Raw genomic sequence first — 19,580 nt, 5'->3', positions numbered from 1 at the left:
GATCACTTAAGTCAGTATGCATCATCCTTTTAAGACCACAAGTACCTTCACAAATTTTAATGCAGGTTCATATTATATATAGCACTAAAAACTTTAAAGGCACCCACTTTAACATGGTTAAAACACACACACACACACACACACACACACATTTAGAATACTGTTTGCAACCCAAAAAGAAAAGGATTAAATTACATTTTTGTGGGGAGATCCTATTAATAAATACAAATCAGAGCCTAAAGCAATATTGTTTTAGTGCAAGCTGAATTTAACCTTAATGAAAAGCCACACTGACTGAAATAAACTCTGAACTGTGCTGTGGCTCCAGCAGGATCCTGGGTAGTGAGAGTTGAACTCTCAGCTGGTCTGGCCTTGGACTTGGTAGCAGCTTTGTATTGACGCTGGGGGCAGATGGTCTCTCTCTCTCTCTCAGAGTCAGGCGTCAGCTGTTCACAAGCACAGATGAGGGACTTACTGCGTTGGACATTGATTTCACACACAGCTCTCAGAGAGAACAACATAAACTTTTGACAAAACTACGGACCTCTCTCTCCTTCCCTGGGGTTAACAGCTAATGAGGATATTTTGTTTCTCGCAGAAAGTTTACTTTTACAGTGTGAAGATATGAGGCATTTGAGGTAGGTCACAGAAATTTTAAAATTATGCTTTCATGTAAGAGACTGTGGTTTCCGTATTGTTTGTAGTTATTCTGTTCAGCTCTATAGATAATCATACTGATTGTTTCTGCATTGGAAAAAAAAATTTTGTCACTGAATCTCACAAACTAGTAAAAAAATAATTATTTTAGTGGCTTTTCCTGTACTGAAGCTGTGAAGCTTTTTTTATGTTTTTAATGTTACAAGGATTATTTAGCTGCTAGAAAATGTGTTTGTGCTTTAAACTATATAAGAGGACACAGGAGTTGACAGGAGGATCCCTCACCTGCTAAAGCCCCTCTAATTCCATTTGCTGACCGTAGGATCTGCCTGAACAGCTTATAAAGTCTTTACAATAATACACCCTGTAGCTAGACGGCTGCACTGTAAGCCAAGATGAAGAGTGTGTAAACACAATCTATGCAGTTAATAATGAGTATATGAAATACCTAACAAAATAGTTTTAATTTAGCTGATAAGTAATTCTATTCTGTTTTTCTAGTGGAGGAAAATAGGTTTATGCTTTGCATAAATGTGTCCATCTTTGAGAGAAATTTATACCCCAATTTCACTCAAATTAATCAGGAAATATTTTTCTTTTGAATATTCATAATAACTATCCACACCATTAAAGTGATGCATCATTAATTATAAGCTACAGTCCTTCTCCAGGATGCAAACTTTTAAATCATTATGTACCTAAAGGGTTTTCTGAATGCAGAACTTCTTTGTTTCTGTACTGTTTTAGCTAGTTTTACGCATGCTAGAGTACATCTATTCCACCATATAGAATATACTGTATTATTGTTGAGCTGTTTTTTTCATTATCTTGAGCACTAAACAGAAATACTTAACCACATGTTCAGGACAATACATACGTATTACGATGGCATCAAGTCACAAGGTCATTTCCTCATCTGTATCCTGTTCTTGAACAAAAGAGAAACTCAAGGGGAGCCCCCAGTTTCCTCCTTTGGTTCCTGAACAGGGAATTTGACATGGGAAAGAGCAACATCCTCTCATAAATTCACCCAAATACGACTGATGTTTCATTTAAAAACTTTATGATGTCTCATATGGAATGGAAGTTATGTTTTCATTGGAGAAATTTCCGGGATAGACGAGACTTGATGTTTAATAAATCTCAAGTTAGTGCAGGAAAAAATAGAACTGGGTCTGTGTTTGTCTTTGCTGTAGAAGTCATAAACAGTCTTTTCTTTCTGCAGGTGCACAACAGGAAACAGTTTAGTACATGCTCTTGGTTCAGGAGCTTCCTCTTTCCCTGGATACAAAATGCAGGCCATTCCAGTTTTGTCCCTTCGATGAGCAAAACAGATTCACGTCCACACCAGCTGCTCACCACCAGAAGTAATAACCCTCCAAGATGGCACTCACTTCACTCTATGTTACTGAGAAACCAGGAGCTGGCTTAAGTGAAGTGGACATATGTACGCTTGAGATTAATATGAAGTATGAAGTCATCCCATCTATTGTGTGCTCTGTTTGCCTTTCATTTGGCCTCATCTACTGCTTTTTTGGTACGTAATCATAATGTTATTAACGTCAAATCTAAGGAAAGACTACTTAAATTTTTTACATCTAACTGTCCACTCCGCTTTTAAATGTTTCAAGAGCTCACCTGATGGCTTAAAGCCTCAGTGGCAGGTGTCTGCAGGCTGCCAGGGGTTTAGGGTGGATAAGCCCAAAGCTAGAGAAGGCAGATGGGTAGTCCTGTGTCTGAATTTGACAGAGACAGCATATATGAAGTGCTACCTGTTACACACTCATGGTCTAAAGTTAAAGCTGAAGTCTGCTCCTGTCAGCACTGACAGTGATTTGTTTTTATGTAGAGCTACACAGGGGGAAAATATACTACAGTATTAAAAGCAATATTTATTTGGTATCACTGAGAAAATATGCAGAGAAAAATTCAATCAACACAAAAACTGAGTGTGATAAAGAGTGTTGTGTCACAAGGACCTGCAGCCTAAAACATGTGACATTACGCAAACACACATGCTGCCAAAGTCTGTTTTTCCAGTAACACTAACGCACTGTGAGGAAATGTATAACTGTCAATAATTAATAATGGGGAATAAAAAAAAGCCGTTTTAGTGGTGCAGACAAAGAGAGTGCTGTCATAGTTGTGTTAACTTATGTAACTCTGTGGTTAGTGATTGTCATGCACATGCAAGTGACCTGCCCACAGAGACTCAAAGGACACCAGAATACAAATGAGTCATGTGAAGCATTGGGCAAATGTACAGCAGAATTACACTGCAAACAATGAGCTTTGTCTACTATCATCCACAACCATCCACCCAAAACAATTCATCAGAAATCTAAAACATTGCCATAACTGTCTTCACCATACGTCTTTCCATATCACAAAATAAATATCTTTTGTATTCATAGACACTAGTAAACATGTCTCTCACTATAACTAAAGGTAACCTGTGGTATTAGCCACAAAACTGTAAAGGAACGAGAGCAATCACTGCCGTCTCCCCACCTGGAGCTGGAGATGAATGCTGGAACAAATTCGTGTATGAAAAGGTATTTTAGTGTGTGAACCATCAGCATCTGCAGAGTCATCCAATCAGCTCTTATTGTTGTGGTTCATATAAGGTAAAAAAAAAAATAGTGGAACTAATATTTCATCTACCTTGGATAATACACATTTTTATTCTGTTTTTTACAGATTCTTTTATTGTTTTTGTTTTTCTTTTCTTAAACATCTGTCTTGTCTAGTCGTTGTAGCAAGCAGAATCATGGTCTGAATGCTTTGTTGTGCCAAACACATCTGCTTTCCCAAGAGGAGCACTATGGGCTCTCTGTAGGCTCCTCTTGTTAATCTTATTGTTTTATTTATTTTTATTTTTTATTATTCATACTATTATCTATGTGGATATTATGCTGAAACAGAAAGGACATGAAAGATAGAAAAAGAAAAGGAGAGAGAGAAAAGAGAAAAGAGTGGGTATGGGAGGGAGGAAAGCTGGGAAACAGACAGACATGCTGGGTCTCCAACTGCTACATCTAAAACAAAACACACTTAAAAATCACACCAAAACTACAATAAAACTAAAATAATATTATTATTATTGCTAAGTTACAGTGCGTCACTTTATTTCTGTTCGCACTACAGCTGTAAGAATGTGACTTTCCCAACTCTGAGACTAATAAAGTTTATTTTGATTTTATGAACATGTTTGTTTGATGTGTTTTGGGCACGGATAACAAAAGAATCTTTGCAATGCAATTTTTTTTACAATTACATAATTGTAACTTTAATATAACAGTTAAGAGGACATAAAAAATGACTGAAGTGTGGTGTTTTACATTATTGCATTACTAACAAATAAAATGTAATTACATTAACCCATTACATCCTGCAAAATCCTGAAGAAACATGACAAAAATATTAGGTGATCTAAGCACATAAGCTAAACCTAAAACCTACAAATACAAACCAATATTCCTTAATTGATCCAGTGATGCCTATGCTTTGCCTGCTTATTAATCAGCATTAAAACTAACACTGGAGCTGGTTCTAACCTTCTTTTATTACCCTCCCCCAGGATACCGCTGCTTCAAGATGGTCATGTTCTTCTCAGGCTTCCTGTTTAGCTCGGGAGCCATGCTCCTCTTGTACCACAAAGAACCTGCACTGAGCACCCAGCTGCAGGCAGAGACCAAGGCGGGCATTGGCCTTGGTGTGGCTGTGCTGTGTGGACTGTTGACCATGTTAATGATAACTGTGGGACTCCTCATCAGCGGCTTACTTCTGGGAAGCCTTCTCTCCCTCTCCATCTTGGTGGTTATCGGCCAATTTCACAGCCTTACTCCAGTTTGGGTGCCTCTCAGTGTTGTTCTAGCTGCCAGCATGGCCGCTGCTGTCTTTACACTCCAGTGGCAGAAACTATTCAGCATAATCTTCACTTCTGTGTTTGGAGCAACTGCAGTCATGCTGTGTGCAGATTACCTGGTGGGGGCATTTGTATTGCCAGATCAAGTGTATGATATATTTTCTCAAGCTGCTCCACGACCACTCTGCTGGTTTGACTGGGCTGTCACTGGAATCTGTCCTGTTCTGAGTCTCACTGGAGTGCTGGTGCAATGGTGGTTTACTGCCAAAGGAATGACACACAATGGAAGTAAGTTTAATTCAATCTCTAACTCAAGGCTGTATTCACAACCTCCCTATTTGATGTTGTGTATTCATGTTTTATGTTTTTTTGTACTCCCCTTTTAATGCATCCAGGTGCACATAAAAAACAGAAGAAATATGCAAAAAAACATGCAAATAAAGAGTCAAGGAGAAGACCTCAGCATCACCGCCGACGGAGGCCTCCACCCCTGAAACGCTATGCTGGGGATGTCCTGGCACCGGTCAGTGGCTGAGATTCAAATGATTGATGTGCTTTTTCTATCGTATTTTATTTCTCCATTCCAGATAATAATAATAACAGATGCCAAGGCACTTGGTTGTTTATCCATATCTACATAAGTCAAAAATGTATGTGGATGTGGATAAACAAATCTTTATGTTTTTATTGCTATTTCCTTGAATTATAAGAATCAAGTCAGTAATGTTGTGAAGAGCATTTTTATCAACTCTAAGTCATTAATAAATATTAAAGTTAACTATGTACCTAAAGGATTTAGTTATCCTTTGCTTTATTGCCTCCCACCTTTACTACTGCAACTTCCTGATATACAGTACAATTTCCCAATTTGCATAGCCTGAAGCAACAATATAGGTCCACCCTCTTGTGGTGTCACCACCCAGAGGAGGGGTCAGACACAATGTGTGTTGGATGGCAATCAAGGGCTGCCAAAGTGCTTCTGGCAAATTGTCAGGCAACTCAAGAGGAGAAAGCAGTATTTTACTCAAATGGTGCATAGTGCAGGTGGGAGCTGCAAACTTCAACTCAGCACATAGGCAGTGGAAGGAATACCTCAAGGATCACATCAATCCCATCGACATGGATGGATGAGGGGGCAATTTGGCCATCACTAAGGTGAGGTCACCAAGATAGTTAAACCGCTCCTTCTTAAGGCACTGGATGTTGTGTGACTGACACCTACAACATGCCTTTGGAAGGTAAAGACAGTGTCTCTGAATTGGCAAACTTGGGTGGTAGTTCCTCTCCTCAAGAAGGGGGACTGGAGAGCATTCTCCAGCGTCATGGATCACACTTCTCAGCCTCCCCAGAAAAGTCTTTGCCAGGGTGCTGGAGAGGATAGTCCACCCATAAGTTGTGTCTTGGATCCAGGAGGGGCAATGTAGTTTTAGTCCCGGCCGTGAATTCCTGATTAGCTCTTTGTCCTCTCAAGAATATTCAAGAGTGAGTAGGAGTTTGCCCAATCAGTTTACATTTGTTTTGTGAAGGCAATCGACTTCATTCCTCGGGGTATGCTGTGGTGGGCACTTCTTTTTATGGACAGATAAAAAGGCAAGTGACAGAAGGCTCCCACTTTGGTGATTTAATGATCTCATCTCTGCTTTTTGAAGATGATGTGGTTCTTTTGGCTTCATCAGATGATGGCCTCCTTTCAGGAGGTGGTTAGGGTAAGAGGGGTCTGGGCTTCTCTACTACCCCCACGACCCAACCAGGGATAAGCAGTGGAAATGGATGGATGGATGGATGGATGGATGGATTTTATTTATCATTTATTCTTGTTTTTGAATTCTTTTTTTTTAAGTATACAATTGTTTATGTTGCTCTGTTGCTGTTTTATTTACCGTATTTTAATTTGAGTTTTGGGTTTTAGGTAGTTTTGGGTTTTGAAATTGGGTTGTTGGAGACCTTGAATGTAAATACGTTTGCCTGGAAAGGACTTTGGGTTATCTTCTGTCTCTTTCAAAATATGCTAGATAAATAAAATTGACATGACACAAGTATGCGTTAGTATTAGCACACTTTTAGTACATGAACTGGTAAACAAGGCCCACTGCAGCTTTGTGGAGCACCAGAGTTGTTCTAGGTTCTCACTGTGTATAATTTGTCTCCATGGTAGATGGCCAGTTTAACAACAGTGCATCCTCCTTTTGTTTGTCTTGCAGAGTTATCTTCAGAGCCTTCAGGAGCGTCAGATGGGAACCGGCTCCTCTAAAAGCACCGTCAGCACTATCACACACACTCTAATTGACTTTGACTTTGAAACAGGCTCCATGGTGCCTCTGACCACTTCCTCTCCAGTCTTCACAGTTTGATTAACATGGCTTCAAGCAACTATAGGTTACATATGTCTGAGGAACAATTAATAATTTGAATTTTTGACCATCACAAACACCTTTCCACAGTTTCAACTTGTGGTTTGAATCCTTATTACTGGCTTCATCAGATAATGATCAGCATGCTCAGACTGATATGAGGTACTTGGAGATCATCCCCTGAATGATGACAAGACAAATAAATGCAACCTCAACACAGCATCAGGCCCATGACTACTAAATCCTTTGAGCAGTTTAACTCTCAGATGAGTTCTTTTGTTTCATGCAATATCATTACAATCTTAAACACTCTGCTTATGTCACTGTGTACATACATAGATCAGTAACACATCTAGATTACACTGAAATGTAATCATTACAGCTATAAAAGATAAATGTGTGCCAGCACATGCAATGAAACCAAGGATATACATAAACATATCATTCTGAACGGTAGACCAATAAAATATTGATCAGACAGGAGCACAGCTTCACAGTCAGCTGTTTTGGGTATTGTCTTATGTTAAGAGTCATTAAATCAGCAACGTGATGTTTATGCAACATTTGCTAACATTATCCACTATGGGCCACGGATCATACCAAAGATAAGAATGTCAGCAGCATCGAAAACACTGATGGTATTAAAACTGTGAAGAGTGTGTTTAGTTGTTTATGAGTTCAAGTTTGAATTTGAAAACCAGATGATGTGTTATTTCATCTTTGAAGGTTACATCCTTACTTTTAAAAGTTTAAATAAAACATGCTTTTCCTCTGCTCTGTACTGTTATTAATCCATCTATACTCCTCTAGTGTGTTGTCCTTCTTTGGAGATATCTGTTCTAGAGAGGCTAGATCAAAATTCTCCTATTTGTAGGTCACAAATACATTTGACTCAGAAACTGTATCTCCTCCAAAAAAATCATGACTAGGTTACAAAAAAATCCACACGCCTTCTTGGAGTAATTTTCATACAGCAGCTGTTTTCTGTACACCATTTTGTCACTGCTATAAAAGAAGAATGCAGCTGGCCAGCATTACAGAGCGAGATGTCATTCATGTTTACATTCTCTGACCTTTCACAAACAAGAACCTCTTGTGTCTAAATGTTAAATCCAGTTTTAAAGCTTTTACTTCAGCATTTCTTCAGCATGTTGTATGTTTTGAAATCAGAAGTGACCAAATTTGGACAAACAGGCCAAGGGCTGAGTTATCTACTAATATTACCATTAGCTTGATCCGTAAACTGCATGGATGCATCATGCAGACACAGATACCTTATAATTAGTGCTAAGCGAGCCATGTGATTTGGTATATAAATGTATTAAAAATGCTCCAAAAGATACAAACAGAGCTGAGAAGTTTTACAGAGTTGATAATAGACAGCTGCCAGCCTTGAAAGTTTAAAACTGTTCAAAAAACCTGTAATGATTATGAGGGATTTAATTATAGAGAACAAAGCCATTTTTGTACTAGACTGTAAATATGCCATAGCTAAACTTTGGCCTTTTAACACTGGAGTCTCTGGGTACAGACTCACTTTATGGAGCCAGCCTCAAGTGGTCACTTGAGGAACTACAGTGTTGACTTCGATTTGCAGTCCCTTCTGGATGTTGCCACTTGGTCGATGCACTTTGTTCTGTACAGTTTTATGGTTGTGGGGTTCAGGTTAGCAGAAAAGAAGAAAACAAGAAGTCTATGAACACTATGAAAATGGGTCCATGATTTCTGGAACATTGTTGTTTTAATTATAATGTATGAATATGTCAGTTTTGTTCTTAAGGTTAACCTTCCCTTTGTTCACACTTGTTTAAATGTTAATTCCACTTTTTTTCCACCCTTTGTTTTTCAGTTAATGTTGCTACTGTTCAGTTATGTTAACTTTGCACTTTACGTACAAGGATTTAGAATAGAATAGAATAGAATAGAATAGCCCTTTATTGTCCTTGTACATGTACAATGAAATTATGGACAATTTTGTACAGAATGATGTTTATCGTAGCAAAAAACTTCTCCGCAGACGTTTTAAAAGAAAGTGGAAATTGCATTTTTCAAAGTTTTAAGCCGTTGTCTTCTGTCTGAGTAAATACAGTTTCAAATTTTTTGTTACTTCTAATTTTCATTTCATTTTGAATTAAAGTTTTCATTTCAGTGTAGCTTCAGCTAGTTTCCGCTGGTTTGCACATTTCACAATTGAGCTTTTTATGGTCTGACGATGTCCAGTTTTAATACAGTTTTTTTTTTTTTTTTGTGGGTGGCATTTGTCAGGGGAGGGTGCTAAGAAGTCCAGAATAGATATTACAACACAAACAGTGTAATCGAAAAATTACAGTCACGAAAAAACACATACAACAAAGCCTTCTGATGTTTCCAATAGAACCACACGGCAGCAAAATTCATTCTTAGTTTTTTTTCTTAGCACCTACACAGGTGCTTTCCACCTACTCTGACTTCTTAAGACTCCTGCTTTGTTAAGAGCAGCGTGAGCTTCACAAAAATCTGTTTTAGTTTTATTTGATTCGTTTAGATTTTACCAAGACTCCTTCATCTGGCATTTGTGGCCAGACGTTAAAAAGGGCACCCTAACAACATTTGATATAACTCATATAATATACTGACATAATGTACACATACACCAATAAAATGCAACCAGGGGGAAGGCTACAGGAAGTATTCCTCACATGTTCTGTGATTAATGTCCTCTCCTCTGTTATCCTGGTTGATTGGTCTGTTTATTTAATCTTAAAGTGGAAGAGAAGCAGAAGTATGTATAATTAAAGATAACTATTTTAACTAGTTACTAGTTTATTCGTTAGTTTAATTAAACATTTATTTAGGTAAGTGGAAGCTTTATTATTCCTTTTTTTCTCAACATGACAGGACTGAGAAGCAAATATCATTGCACACACCCACATAACCAATACCGATACTGTGAGCTTGTTTCACTGTTATTAAACCAAGTCATTGTGCAGATAAGGTTAATGTTGAGTCCCCAGTGGCCTCTGGTGGCTCAGTCGTCACACTGCATCCAGCGCAAGGCAGTGTTGAGAGGGTAGGTCTTCTCCACTGCTTGGTAGTTTTGGTTTACACGCCAATACTCGGTGCCTTTAAATATGTATACATAACCATTAGTCCACGTTAGTGCAGCATCAGTGTTGCTGGGCATCCCTTTGAAGAGTTGTCCAACTGGTTTAGGGTATGATTTGAAATCCGTTGGAGCAATTTCATCCCATTGCCAGTATCCAGAGCCCTGAAATAAAGAGCAAATTATTGACTGAGTTCAGATATCAAAAAACAACAAAAAGATTGAAAATCATCTTACTTTGAAAAAGATAATTTTCTGGTTCTTATTGAAGTAAAAAGCAGAGTCAATATTTGCAGGGATGTTGGACAAACGTTTGGGGAAGCCCTGGTCGAGTTTGAAGCCTGTGTATCTCCATAATTTGTCTCCTGTGAAAGGATGTTTGCAGAGGAAAGACACTTGAATTCAGAAAACACACCAAACAGAACACACAACTGGAATTAAACATTCTGAGCACCGTTGATAAAACTACTAAATAAACCTTTCAGAAAGTAGGATTTGCCAGTTCGCGGAGAGTGAACAGCTGCACTGAGACTTCCTGGCAGCTCCTTCCACAGTGCGGAAATCTGGATGGGAGTGTTGTAGTCAGAGTTGGACACTGTCCACACATACTGCCCACTGAAAAAGTATGTCTTACGCAAAGGACCTGCAGGGGCAAAATGTGGGAGAAAAAATATCTTTAGAAGTATCGTCCTGTTTTGTTAAACAAAATACAGAGCAAAGCATATATAAAGGAATTTGTATTAGAGCATCAGAGTCTCTGTACCCAACATAACTGCATCCACAGTGGCCTTGCATGGATTTGGAATAACTCCTCCTGGCCTTGACTGTCCTGGATTTCTGGATTCAGGAGTCTTCTCTGGCTTTCCTGAAAAGGGATAGCATTGCAGGTTGCATAAATAGTACTTCAAAGATATATTCATATGGTGCTGTAATAACATTTTGGCAATACCGTATAAAGCTTGGATCCCTTGTATGTCATCTGGATGAAGCTTGAAGTCAGAGCGGTATCCATTGTAAACAGGTCCCATCAGTGCATTGTAGTACTGTGAGTGGCCCAGGCCTAGAGCGTGGCCAATTTCATGAGCTGCTACAATCCTCAGGTTGGAGCCAGAACTCTTCCCTTCTGTCCACAGTTCATCCTCATCGAAGTGCACAATGCCAGACTCGGGGGCATCAGCGTGCGCTAAAACACGGCCTAAAGATGAAGCAAGGATTCTAATTAAATACCAGAAGTCACTCAGATCACAAAACTTTGGAGTTTCTTTGAGCACAACTGTTCATATGCTGGTCCTACCTCGGCCATCAAAGGGTACTGGACACGTCTTATCTTTTCTGTGAAATGAGATTTTGATGTCTGCTCTTCCTCGATCCAACTCTCTGAACCTTAAAGGTGACACATCACTCCAGTACTTAAAAGCATTCTGGATGGCCATGCGAGTCTTTCCCTGACCCAGATCAGGAGTGTAATTGTAAATGCGGTAGGTCAGCATTTTCTTACGCCAGTAACCTGTGAAATTATGATTCAAAATCCTTTATATGCACATAAACTACACATTAAAAATCCAATATGTATACCGTTACCTACCCAGGACTCGATATTTGAGAGATTTGTTATTGAAAGAATCCTCGAGACCACATCGAGGTTTATTCATCATTGCCAGCGTGGCTAAATCCAGTTTTCCTGATATCTGCAGGTTGGTCACTTTCTGAAACATTCTGACATTAAAAAAAAAAGTTTTAACTTTCGATGGAAATGAAGTCTAAGTAGTAAATGAGGACAATGTAAACTGATAAGATGGTTAACCTTAAAGCTTCCGCTATTTGCTCATGTGAATAATCTTGAACTTTACTGTCCAGTGGGATGTGCAGGTAGCCATACTTCTTTAAGTAAACCTAAAAGAATGGCAGACATTGTGATTGATATTAAATTATTGATCTCTACTAAACAGATTAAAACAATTGTTCTTTCTTTTTTGACATGTTACTTGACTATTTCTGGTCACTGAAACTAAATAATCTCAGCATGGGTGAGGTGAGGTTGACTGAATATAGATGCTCCATTACCAGCTGAGGAATTACATCCATTTGTGTCAATTATATAGGGATCTGGCCTTACAGTGACATTGGTGAGCTTAAGACAATTAAAAATCCAGTTTCTGCTGATCTCTGTGGAAGTAATGTTAAAACTGGACAGCAGTGCATGCTCCAAGTATTTCTATTTTTATTCTCAGCGAATTGTATGCAAATTCTAGACTCGGAGACTAAGATTTTTACATTAATATTTTAGATTATATTCCAGCAGATCCAGCTTGTTTTGTATTTTCTTACCATGGCTTCTGTGGTATCTTTTCTGCTCAGGGCGATAGATGAAGCTGTTATCAACAAAACAAGAAGCACCATTAACTCCAGTCTGTATTCCATTTTCCAGTTTGGGTCTTTTTCCATTACTAGATAGAAAAAATAACAACTTTGAATCCAATGCGGCAAGTTGATCTTTTCAACTGATAAATAAGCTGTGTGTCTTTCCAAACATCATTTTATCCATCTTCTCTGCGTTCGTTCTTCTATAACTGTGTCAAAGTTGGTGTCTTAGTATTTATACTGTCAAGTCTGTTCAGGACCTGCCTCGAAACCACATAATAAATATTTACAAGGAATGTGATGTGTCGACTGCAAAACACCAACACATATTTCAGATGTTAACCACCTGATCACGCCTTCTGACACCATCATTTAGAGCCATTTGTCTTGAAGGGTGTAAGAATAACTTCAGAGTAATGTTGTTTACGTCAAAGGAAGCAAATAAATTAAGAATGAACTTTTTTTAGAACGTGGATGAGCTGCCCACTACCTAATAAAGGTGCTGTCTTGCGACCAGCTATGTCATTGTGGTGGTAGACAAGCACTTTCTTGATTTTTAATTAAGCTGTATTACTTTATAACGGATGTCTGTGGTAGATGTAACAGAAATGCTACCGAGTTTCTCACATGTGATTCATGTTTGTGAAATCCGCACTTTATTCCACAATATCTGAGCGTTCTTTATTCTGTGGTTGCCGTATAAAAAAAACAACAAACCACACATCCTCAATGAGACAACAGCTAATTATATTGTTCTCAAAGTAGGAGCCCATTCAAGCAAAAACAATGACACCCACGTGTAACCATTGCTACAAATCGTGTCTGAGACAGAGTACGCCTCCTCCTCTGCTGTTTCATTGTGGAATAAAGGCTCATAAAAACCGAGACGGCAAAACTCCTGGGGTTTAAAAACATTTTCATCTCCTGGTGAGACCGTCCCTGATTCCTCACCAAGAAAGAGAATTTTTATCTAGCCTCTCTGGCTCTTTAAGGCATAAGCTTTGTCATTGATTGACTAATTCTAATGGAGGAAAGCAAACATATTAAAGTGGATGTATCATGATTTTCTTGTATGCACCATTAAAATGGTGGATGCCTCTATTAAACACAAAGTTTCAAATAATGAGATCAGTGTTATTGTGTGGTTAATAGCTTACATACACGCATCATGGGCATGAATGTCAGGGCAATTTGGGGTTTTTACTGATTTGTTTGAACTGCTCTTTTTCCAGGGTGGATGATTGTGCAGCATATAACTTTTCTTTAATCCAAGTGGGGTCAAAAGTATACATCCAAACTGTCACCGTCAGATGAGAGGAAACTCATTAGGATATTTATGAACAACACAGAAACCACCAAGGCTCAAACCTCCAATCACACTTCTGGACCCATCTGGCCGCAATGACTTGGAATGGATAAAGCAGGCTAACATTAAGCTTCTGAAATGGCCTTCGCAAAGCCCTGATCTCAATCTTACTGAAAATTTGTGGACTTTGAAAAAAAGCCAGGTCTGTGTCAGGAAGCCAACCAATTTAAAAGAACTCTGTCAACTCTGCCAATAAGATTAGTCAAGTATCAGCCAGAATTATACCAAAGCCTGTTGATGGCTACCAAAAACATTTGGTCGAGGTGCAACTTGCTAAGGGACATTTAGTCAATTACTAGAGCAAGTTTTATGTAAATATCTGAGCCTGTATGTTGTATACTTGTGTACCCTGTGTGGATTAAAGAAAACCCAAAATAAATCCAAACTTGCGCACCCAATTGTATGCTGTACGATCATTCCAACCTGGAAAAGGAACGGGTTAAAGAAATCTTTAAAAGCCCCAAATTACTATGGCATTCATGTCATATGAACATCTGGCCACAACTGTACAGGTAATCCCTGTGAGCCTGTCCAGGCTTCAGACTGGAAAACAGCTACCAGTATAGACATTCAAACATATTAATAATAAAGATAGCCTGTACAGGAATTTTCCTGCTTATATCAAATACTGGACAATCGTCAGGACGGTGACTTTGAAGTTTTTATAAGTGGGGTTTAATTTATTTAAGCTTAAGGTACATTTTTATCAAATGACTAAACATAACAGAAGAATATATCGACTTAAGATAATACAGACCCCTTTGCCTTGACTACATGTGGATGACTCATTCTTACTTTATGTTACACCCCGGCGGTCCATTTTGAGCCAGAAAAAACATTAATATAACATCATCATCAGGACCACTCATCCCTCAAGTATAGGCTATCAACAATTCTACAACAGCACACTTATTTTCATTGCGGAGGTTTTGACCCTATGCCAACCCCTTTGCATGAAAGGGGTAGTCCAAATTTGTCTGACCTGTCCAGCATTAAGTGTCCCTGTCCTGGTGTTCCTGGTGGCTCTCTGGGTCACTCAATGTGCTTCCTACCCTCAGCATAGGAAGCATAGAAAATGCTGCAAAACAATTCCTTTCGGTTCTGTATTTTTTTAATGTTTTTTTTTTCATATTAAAGCATATATCGCTTTTTTTTTTTTTTTTTTTTGAGTGTTCCAACTTTTCCTACCGAAAATGTCATCCCATATTCTAGCTCTTCGCAAATGTTACTCAAAAGGATTAATCAGTGTATTTGTTTCAGCTGCTCCCGTCAAGGCTCACTATGGCATATCATCTATGCACTTAGTGTAATGGTAGCAAAGCTGCACAAAGGCATATAAGGAGTAGAGGAACATGTCAAAGACGTGGCTCATGAGACTGTTTGTAAAGTGCTGGAACAGCAATGGAGCTCTATGCCAAAGGAGAAGAATAAATAGAATGTTTTTACCTACAGTAATACTTGTTAGTAGGATAATTGATGAATTTTTTTATGTAATTTATAGATAAAAACAAAAATATAGATCATCACCCCTAGTCTTATTTTCTGAGCAAGTAAATGCTTTTTAAAATATATTCCACTTTAAAAACACAAAAGCACTTTACACAGCTTGTATTTTAATAAAAGTAATGACTGTGAAGACTCAACATTAGTGAGACTACAAGAGGGCATCCAACCATTGACAAGAATGTTAATTTCCAAAACAGAAAGGTTAACAAACCAGATTTTCTTTGACAAAAAAATATTTTTTCCATGTTTATTTTTTTCTGTAAATGAGTCCTCGTGATGTGATGAAAAGTACAAAACGGAGAGGACAGACACGCACAAAACAATTCACAATTATCCGTTTAAACATATTTATAGATGAAGGACCTCTCCTGTACAAGTATATGAGGAATCACAATGTTATTTATCAGAATCTATAAAACAACCTTGTCCGTGGTTAAGATGCGACACCTGCTATGCAGACGGTGCTGGGGCTGTGTTCACTTCCCAAGTTCATAACAAATATCAAATAGGTACAATATGTTTAATGGAATCTATGATCACAAAAGCTGCAAGGGTCCCTTCCTGTGTGTAGTTTGTACGTTGAGTTCATCCAACTCTTCTGCTGTCTTTTATTGCTTCAGGAATCCTGCTCCAGCTGCTCTAATTCCTCTTGTAAGGCCTTTGCCCGACCCAGCTTCTCCAACTGATCCTTTGTTGGCTGTTTTATTTCCCCTGAGTCCACTTTCTGCTGCAACTCCTCAACCTGTCGCAGCTTCTTTTTTACGTTTTTGATCTTCTTAGCCTTTTCAGCTGCCACTGCTGAAGAGTCAATGGAAGAAGCCGCAGACACAGGCGCCGCCGTCTTGTTTGCAGACTTGTCGCTCTCTGAAATGGACACATTCTCGACGGCGTTGCTCACCGACTCCACGTCCGCATCTCCATCTTGGCCCTGCTGCTGCTGCTGTTTTCGTTTTTCCTTACGTTTCATGTTGCGTTTGGCAGACTTTGAGAGACCAGCTGTGTCACTGTCCCCACACCCGGGGATCTTCTGCTGCTGCTGTTGTGTTGGTTGCGCTGCATCAGTTGGGTTCAAACCAGGGGGCAGATCTGGTTTACTCTTAAAAAACTTGACATACTTGTTTTCATACCTAAAGCAAGAGAAATGCAATTTAAATAATAGCATATGAGTAATTTTTATTAACGATGCAGCCCTACAAATGCACAAAAAGAAAGTGTGTACACTGTAGGGAAAGAAGAAGGGCGCTTACACAGGGACTTCTTCCTGGGGCACATAACCATCCTTCACTCGCCTCGGCTTTCTCCAGGTTCCATCAGGTCGCTGAGTAGCAGCGATGTATTTCCCTGAAGAGAAACAGGCAAAGCATTTTAGAGATGACATACACCTTTGTGCAGGAGTGACCTGAAAATGTCTACTGCTTCTATTCTCACTGGATATTTTCAGTGTTTTCCCAGAAAGGCAACACTGATGATTTAAAAGAAAGACTTGGACAGTGTGAGATTCCTGCAGCCCCGACCAACTACATGTATTAACTGTGAATCTTACGTTAATACAATGCTTTTTATGGATTTCCATACATTTTAGGCATTTTAAAACCCATAAAATGTGATACTAACATGTTCCTACTTTGCAAGATTATTTTAGCAAATCTCAAAAGTCCACCATAAACCAAGAAGCTAACTCTAACTTTAAAGGTCTCTAACAAATCCTTATGCTAAGAGAGGAAAATAAAGACATTTTCAGCTGCATTTACTTTTTTCCCCAATTTGTGGACTCTAAGTTGGTTTGCATAGTTCAGTTCAGTTCAAAGTTACATACCAAACTTTGGACAGCTTAATACAAATAAGCACACTGCAAGTCATTATATTCTTGAGTGCCTGAAAAAAATGTTTCAAAAGGCACTAATACCACAAGCAAAGCCAAGGTCCAAGCAGTGAACCATGAAGCCTAGTAAAAAATAGACAGGTGACTTATAGCAATAATCATTCCCTTTAATGTGTTTAATATGTGCATCCAAGACAACAACTTGATGTAGCTGAAAATAAAGAAAAGAACATTAACCAGTCAACTTAGTTTACAAGTACGTGCATAGAATACATTCTTCGTGTCACATTGTGAACCACTTAAAAAGTTGTACACATATCAATCGAACTACCCCACGGTCACAGAAACTTCACACCAAAACACAACACATGCAGAATAATTACAGTGAGCAAGTGTGAAAGTGGCTTTGCTGCAGATCATCTCAACAACAGTGCTAGAGTTTTCTTTAAATGCAGGGACATATTTAGTTTATTGCACACAGAGGTAAAACTTGTTTAAGGACTGTTATAAGCTTTACACACCACTAGATGTCACTGTGCTTGTTTGGAAAATAAGTGAATAACAAATCAAATTTATCTGCTTTTATTAATTCACAACTCTTCGTTATTTTTAACAATTGTACAGTCAAAAAAATTGTATTTACTACAGATGTTCTTTGGATTAAATTACAGCCTCTAAACGAACTTAATACAGTGACAGTCTAAGACAACATCAGCTTAATTCACGGCATCAGCAGCGTTAGCTCTAGCTGTTGCGGCCACTAACAGATTATCCCTCTACACGGAATTTAAAGTCATATATCCAGATGTTTTCCTAAGCACCAGTGGAAATGTGTGTCTGACACCTATAAGCGTTATGTTAAACGGTGATTTAACTGTAATAACTAATAAAGTGCGCCTGGAGTGTTTAGCAACAAGCTAACTAGCTTTACGGAAGACTTAGCCATTTTTAGCTACTAGCATTAGCTAGATGCAAAATAGAAACCCGTCAGTTGGCGGTGTCGGGGAACTATAAACGATGAATGCTGCAAAGGGGAAAGACGGGCTATCTCTCCCCTGTAGCTGTAAGATTTAACTCGGAAGATACATTTTCTTTGAGACAAAGGTCTGGCACATGCATCAGCCTTACCAGATTCATCTGTCACATAGGGGGTTGCCATTTTAGTGTAGTGAGCTACTCCGCTCCCCTCGCTCTGGATTTCTTTCTATCGGTAATGGTGTACCCAAAGGTCCCCTCCTTTACCTCGCTTACTCACAGCACCACACTTACAGCTTTTTAAACATCTGCTTTATAGTTATTTCGCCGCTCGAGGTGAGCCCGATCATGACAGCACATGTGGATGGCTGTTAAAGAGGCTGGCGGACGGTGCAAGGTAACACAACGAGCGTACCCTATTCTTCGACTTCGGAAATGACGACGTGGATTCTGGGTTGCCAGGTTTGGATAGTATGCGTATTGTTCTCACGTTAATAATAATAAAAAAGCAAAAATAAAAGTCATGTTAAATTTGTTAGTTCTTAAAAATCTCCCTTCTTTCTATTCCAAATGAATAGAGTGAGTGAGTTATTTTCATGCAACGTATAAAAATATTCATTTTCAGCACAAATGCCATTTCACTATGTATTATTCTGTAACACCAGAGTTAGAGAGCCAGACAGAATTGGAATTTATTAGCTCAGGTAACAATGAATTGCTTCATCCATTGATCGAAAGGACCCTGGATGTACCTGTAAAACTTTGAATTATTCTTCTATTTATTTTGTTTACTATTTTATTATGTTGTTTTGACATAAGCCTGGGCTTCACGTAGTAAATACAATGGGAAATTAGTCTGAAATATTTAAAAGTTTCACTTTGAATTTTGCACTTTTTCTTAAACGCATTGTTCTTAATTATTTTGAACAATAACCAGAAAATGCATGAGTTTATTCACTAATGCAGTTCCATGCAACTGTAAAAAGAAATGTGGTAAAAAAGGGAAGGGGACTTCATTGGGGCCCCTTCCCTTTTTTGCTACATTACTGTAAACACTGTAAAATTACTGTAAAGAAAGGTTATCATATATATATATATATATATATATATATATATATATATATATATATATATATATATATATATATATAAAAGTTGTCATAGTTAACTAAAACTAACCTAAAAACTAAATGCCCTAGTGAAAAAAATTAGGAAATGTAAATAAAGAAAAAAGTAAACTCAATGAAACTATATATACTCATAAAATAAGTAAAATTCAAACACAGGAAATGTGCTTTTGTTGACTCTACATGTGAGTTAACTACTAGTTAATACTTTTGTGTCTGACTGTAATATCAGGGTCTTTAGGGTCCACACGACTGCTCTGCATGTCGTGCAAGACACTCACAATTTAGAGCCACTCGTTAGCCTAACCCTACTAACTGCATGTCTGTGGATAGTGGGAGGAAGCTAGAGTACCCGGAGAAAACATGCAGTCTACGCAGAAAGGCGCTGGGCACATGGTGGATGGTGGAACTCAGGACCTCCTTGTTGTGAGGCAACAGTGCTAACCACCTCGCTAAATTTTTAGA

General features: G+C 38.5%; 3 protein-coding genes across 3 annotated transcripts; 1 reads left to right on the top strand and 2 right to left on the bottom strand.

The window, feature by feature from the left end:
- The first annotated feature begins 396 nt into the window (after positions 1 to 396).
- On the top strand, positions 397 to 9,006 carry LOC134618995 (transmembrane protein 198-like). The gene is made up of 5 exons (XM_063464666.1): positions 397 to 638; positions 1,883 to 2,194; positions 4,238 to 4,813; positions 4,921 to 5,048; positions 6,727 to 9,006. Exons 2-5 carry the CDS (start codon positions 2,041 to 2,043, stop codon positions 6,874 to 6,876), a joined length of 1,008 nt encoding a protein of 335 aa, XP_063320736.1. The 5' UTR covers positions 397 to 638; positions 1,883 to 2,040; the 3' UTR covers positions 6,877 to 9,006.
- Positions 9,007 to 9,883: 877 nt separating this feature from the next.
- LOC134619128 (matrix metalloproteinase-19-like) lies at positions 9,884 to 12,403 on the bottom strand. Its single transcript, XM_063464879.1, has 9 exons — positions 12,287 to 12,403; positions 11,763 to 11,851; positions 11,544 to 11,674; positions 11,253 to 11,465; positions 10,908 to 11,153; positions 10,722 to 10,823; positions 10,437 to 10,601; positions 10,196 to 10,323; positions 9,884 to 10,123 (listed from the first exon to the last, which is right to left on the bottom strand). Exons 1-9 carry the CDS (start codon positions 12,401 to 12,403, stop codon positions 9,884 to 9,886), a joined length of 1,431 nt encoding a protein of 476 aa, XP_063320949.1.
- A 2,884-nt stretch (positions 12,404 to 15,287) lies between these two features.
- Positions 15,288 to 18,409, bottom strand: pym1 (PYM homolog 1, exon junction complex associated factor). The gene is made up of 3 exons (XM_063464167.1): positions 18,142 to 18,409; positions 16,439 to 16,532; positions 15,288 to 16,318 (listed from the first exon to the last, which is right to left on the bottom strand). Exons 1-3 carry the CDS (start codon positions 18,170 to 18,172, stop codon positions 15,808 to 15,810), a joined length of 636 nt encoding a protein of 211 aa, XP_063320237.1. The 5' UTR covers positions 18,173 to 18,409; the 3' UTR covers positions 15,288 to 15,807.
- Between the last annotated feature and the right edge of the window lie 1,171 nt (positions 18,410 to 19,580).

The sequence above is a fragment of the Pelmatolapia mariae genome, linkage group LG20, assembly GCF_036321145.2.
Source record: "Pelmatolapia mariae isolate MD_Pm_ZW linkage group LG20, Pm_UMD_F_2, whole genome shotgun sequence".
Lineage (NCBI taxonomy): Eukaryota > Metazoa > Chordata > Actinopteri > Cichliformes > Cichlidae > Pelmatolapia > Pelmatolapia mariae.
Note: the sequence above shows the minus strand (reverse complement) of the source record. Positions and strands in the feature narration are given on the sequence as shown.

Excerpts from the sequence above, each read along its gene's own strand:
- LOC134618995 (XM_063464666.1), top strand. The coding sequence starts at position 2,041 with ATGGCACTCACTTCACTCTATGTTACTGAGAAACCAGGAGCTGGCTTA. Across the intron at positions 4,814-4,920 it reads AGGAATGACACACAATGGAA|GTGCACATAAAAAACAGAAG; the intron begins GTAAGTTTAATT and ends TAATGCATCCAG. Across the intron at positions 5,049-6,726 it reads CTGGGGATGTCCTGGCACCG|AGTTATCTTCAGAGCCTTCA; the intron begins GTCAGTGGCTGA and ends TTTGTCTTGCAG.
- LOC134619128 (XM_063464879.1), bottom strand. The coding sequence starts at position 12,403 with ATGGAAAAAGACCCAAACTGGAAAATGGAATACAGACTGGAGTTAATG. Across the intron at positions 11,675-11,762 it reads CAAATAGCGGAAGCTTTAAG|AATGTTTCAGAAAGTGACCA; the intron begins GTTAACCATCTT and ends TTTTAATGTCAG. Across the intron at positions 10,124-10,195 it reads AGAAAATTATCTTTTTCAAA|GGCTCTGGATACTGGCAATG; the intron begins GTAAGATGATTT and ends TCTTTATTTCAG.
- pym1 (XM_063464167.1), bottom strand. The coding sequence starts at position 18,172 with ATGGCAACCCCCTATGTGACAGATGAATCTG. Across the intron at positions 16,533-18,141 it reads CTATGTGACAGATGAATCTG|GGAAATACATCGCTGCTACT; the intron begins GTAAGGCTGATG and ends GTTTCTCTTCAG. Across the intron at positions 16,319-16,438 it reads CCCCAGGAAGAAGTCCCTGT|GTATGAAAACAAGTATGTCA; the intron begins GTAAGCGCCCTT and ends CTCTTGCTTTAG.